Genomic DNA, 3,739 nt, shown 5'->3' on the forward strand with positions numbered 1-3,739 from the left:
ATACGGCGAGTATATAACAAACTCTGTATTTTGAGTGGAAATGTTAGGGGGTCGTCTTATACGCCCAGTCGTCTTATACGCCGGCAAATACGGTAAGTCTTTGTTTTACTATGATTGCAAAGATCAAAAAATTTCTATATGTGACACAGCACCAGAGTTAAGTTAGGGTTTTTCAAAATGCTGACACGCCGAGCTCAAAAGGTTTACCATCGCTAACATAGGCCCTTCTTTTTCCCCATTAACCTCTTCCAGCCCGCTCCCGTCCCCTGCCCCGAAGGCCCTCACCACCCCATTGTCTGTGTCCACGGGTTATGCATCCATGCATACAAGTTCTTTGGTTGTTTCTCCCCCCACCCCCCACCCCTTCCCTCTGCGGTTCATGCTTCTATGGCTCTGGGTCTATTTTTGATCATCGGTGTATTTGGTTCATTACATTCCACATATGAGTGAGATCCTATGAGGAAACCCCAGGTTCCTTCTGAGGCCCAGTGGCCTGAATGCCCCCTAACTGGACACCCATTCTGCCTGACGGCACTCCCCTCCTCACCTGAACGGGGAGACCTGCTTCCGGGTGGGCAGCAGACCCTTCACTTGCTCTTTGGTGTAGCTGAGGTACTTCAGCAGCAAGTTCTGCTTCATGATGTAGAGGAGTTCCGCCAGGAGGAAGGTGTCTTCCTCACTCAGCAGCTCCTCGTAAATGAGATGGTCAAATATATCCAAGGCCGAGCTGGCCTTCTCCAGCTTCCTGCTGGGGACGAAGTCTCGGCAGAGAAACTTCAATTTTTGCACCTCTAGGTCTCCAAGGTTTGAATCAATATGCACAAGCCTTTTGCGCAGCTTCACCCTACCGTTATCCTCCGGACCGGGAATCCAACTCTGAGTGCGAGATGACATGGCCAGCCTGGAAAAGACAGAGAGACGGGGCAGCCTCCACTTCCCAGGCCTCTCCCGCCTCCAGCCTCCTCCCTCCCGGGCACTAGACTTTCCCGGGAACGTAAACATTACCGACAGGAAAATGATTGTGCCGTTATTTCGAAAACCAATAGCCAACACTTGTGTGTGAACCCTTTGGGAGGTCTGCGGGGAGCTTTTGGGGGAAGCCATTTACCCTGACTTCTCTGAAATCAAAATGTCCCCGTAGAAGCGAGTGAAATGGAGGACAACTCAGCACAACAGTTTCCATTGGAGTTCGTCTTCCGGTTGGAGCTCTTTCGTTTTTAAATTTTTTTTTTATTTATTGATCTTGAGAGAGAGAAACATCGACTTGTTCCACATATTTATGCATTCATTGGTTGATTCTTGTTTGTGTCCTGACCGGAGATGGAACTGGAAACCTTAGCGTAGGACGTTCTACCAACTGAGCTACCCTAGGCCGAGCTGCCAGGGTCTGGTTTGAACTCTTAAATCATTGCCATCAAATGGCAGAATTAGCACTTAGATTTATGCCACACAGTTTAGAAATAAAGCAACGGGGGGTTATATTTCTGAAGTGCTTACCAGCCCAAGGATGGCAAGGTGATATTACTAACCAGAACAGGACGGGTTTGTAACCCACAGGAAGAATAACCATAATCCTAGACCGCAGAAATACAGGGAGGTTTTAGACAAGGGTTATTCAGATCAATATAGAAAGTCACAAAGTAACTAAGTCAATATTTCCACATAAGCAGTGCATAAACTGGTCTTTTCTACACTAAATTTCATACTAAGAGGATCAATAAATTGACAACATTTTTTAATGTAATATTATTCATCATATAAGGACAAGGTATAATATCCACTATGCAAGTCTTGGCTATTTAGAAAGAAGAAACTACTTTCTAAAGGAAAGAGAACATAGCAAAAACAAAACATCAATAACAAAGAGTGGTTATATCTCGATGGTCTAATTATATAAAATATAAATTTTCTTCTGGGCTCCTATGTGAGTTTCTCAAATCTTACGCAATAAATACATGTTACTTTTATTATTAGAAAAAGGAAACAAAAAAATGGGGTGATCCATGGGATCTTCTTATTCTTACTCATTATACATTTGCCTTGAAGTTTCCCGAAGATCCTAAATGTCTCGCTTCCTGAATGGAGACGAGTGTATTCCTGCCGGTAAAAGGCTGTGTCGAAGCCTTCCTAGGGCTTTTTAAACTTTCATTTTCCCTGGGAAGGCTAATAAGTCCAGGCAGAAATCATGCCATTGCTGAAAACAAAGAGTTTTTGCAAGTTTCTATGACAGAAAGCAAGGGGGAAATGCTGGACTGTACGACTCCCGGCAGAGGAAAGTAGTTAACTACATACCTTCAAGTCAGATGCCACGGATCCTCTGGAAGCCAGTGGTTCTTGGGGAAATTACCTGAAAACAAAGTTTTAAAGGAATTAGGATCCTCTCTGGGCTCCAAGTTTCAAGCATTTACACGGGAGGAAAACTTCAGACTTGCTTGCTGCTCACTGCAATGAATACTGGACCCTCAGGTTTAATATTAATTTCCTGTTGATGTCATCGCAGCCTTTTCCCTTCCCCTTTCCCTTTGCTGGCATTAGGATAATCCTGATCAACAGCACCTCCTAAAGGCAGACGCACACTATAGAGCTCAGGATTTAAGTGTTCTAGCCTTTTCTTTGTCTTAAAAAAATGTCCATTTTTCCAACCACTTCCTTCCCCAAATTCCCTTAATAAAACCCAGAATCTCATGAATAGTAGTCACCCATCTTAATCTTTTCTCAACAACTCCATTTACAAATTAACAACAACAACAATTTTTTAAGCAAAAAGGAAGAAGAAAAAGAGGAGGAGGCGGTGGAGGGGGAGCTGAGAGATAAGCCAATCTGAGGTATCTACAAAGAAGTCAAATAACAGTAGACAAAACTGATGCAGTCTCTGCCCTCACAGTGCATTCAGTCCAGCAGGAAAGAGAATTTGAAGACATTATTTCTAAAAACAAAAACAATACCTAACACTCACCAGTATATCACTATGCGTCAAGCATGCTTTGTTCACTAGGTCACCCAATGACCCCTTTTTAAAGACATGAGAAATCAGACACAGAAAGATTTGCCCAAGGTCACACAACGAGCTAGTGGGAAAGCCAGACCTCAAACCAGCAGGTTTGGCTCTAAATCACTACAGGATAATTCAAATGTTGCCAAGTTCCGGGAAGAATTCCAGAGTCTTGGATACTTCATCTCTGAAAATAAGTAAAATTTATTATGCTTTATTAGCAAATGTTAAACTGCCGTTTCCAGATCCTAGGCATCATCTAGAGAACCTCTGGGTTTAAGAAAGACAAGTCCTGCCCTGGCCAATTTGGCTCAGCGGATAGTGCATTGGCCTGAGGACCAAAGGGCCCCAGGTTCGATTCCAGTCAAGGGCTTGTACTTAGTTGCAGGCTCCTCCCTGGCCGAGGCCCTGGTCCAGAAATGTGCAGGAGGCAACCAACCGATGAGTTTCTTTGACATCGATGTTTCTCTCTCTTTTCCTCTCTCTAAGAATCAATGGAAAAATGTCCTCGGGTGAAGATTTTAGAAAAAGAAGAAGAAAAAGAAAAGAAAGACGAGTCCTAGTGCTGATGGTCGCACAACAGGTAAATGTATTTAATGCCACTAATGTGCACCCTTAAAAATGGTTAAAATGGGGCTTCCAGTCAGGATGGCAGCATTGGTAAATGCGGCACTTGCACCTTCCCACAACCACATCCTTTTGCCCAGAGTGGACAGCTTTATTCCCAGGCCCCAAAAGTTATCCAAT

At 43.8% G+C, this 3,739-nt stretch overlaps 1 protein-coding gene across 1 annotated transcript in view; it reads right to left on the bottom strand.

The window, feature by feature from the left end:
* CASP10 (caspase 10) overlaps positions 1 to 2,474 on the bottom strand; it is a 29,883-nt gene extending 27,409 nt beyond the window's left edge. The window contains exons 1-2 of the mRNA XM_015559155.1: positions 2,293 to 2,474; positions 548 to 901 (exon numbers count right to left, since the gene is read on the bottom strand). Of these exons, the coding sequence (XP_015414641.1) occupies positions 548 to 894 (347 nt within the window). The 5' untranslated portion in view covers positions 895 to 901; positions 2,293 to 2,474. The remainder of the gene's footprint in view (positions 1 to 547; positions 902 to 2,292) is intronic.
* Between the last annotated feature and the right edge of the window lie 1,265 nt (positions 2,475 to 3,739).

Source organism: Myotis davidii, unplaced genomic scaffold (genome assembly GCF_000327345.1).
Source record: "Myotis davidii unplaced genomic scaffold, ASM32734v1 scaffold914, whole genome shotgun sequence".
Lineage (NCBI taxonomy): Eukaryota > Metazoa > Chordata > Mammalia > Chiroptera > Vespertilionidae > Myotis > Myotis davidii.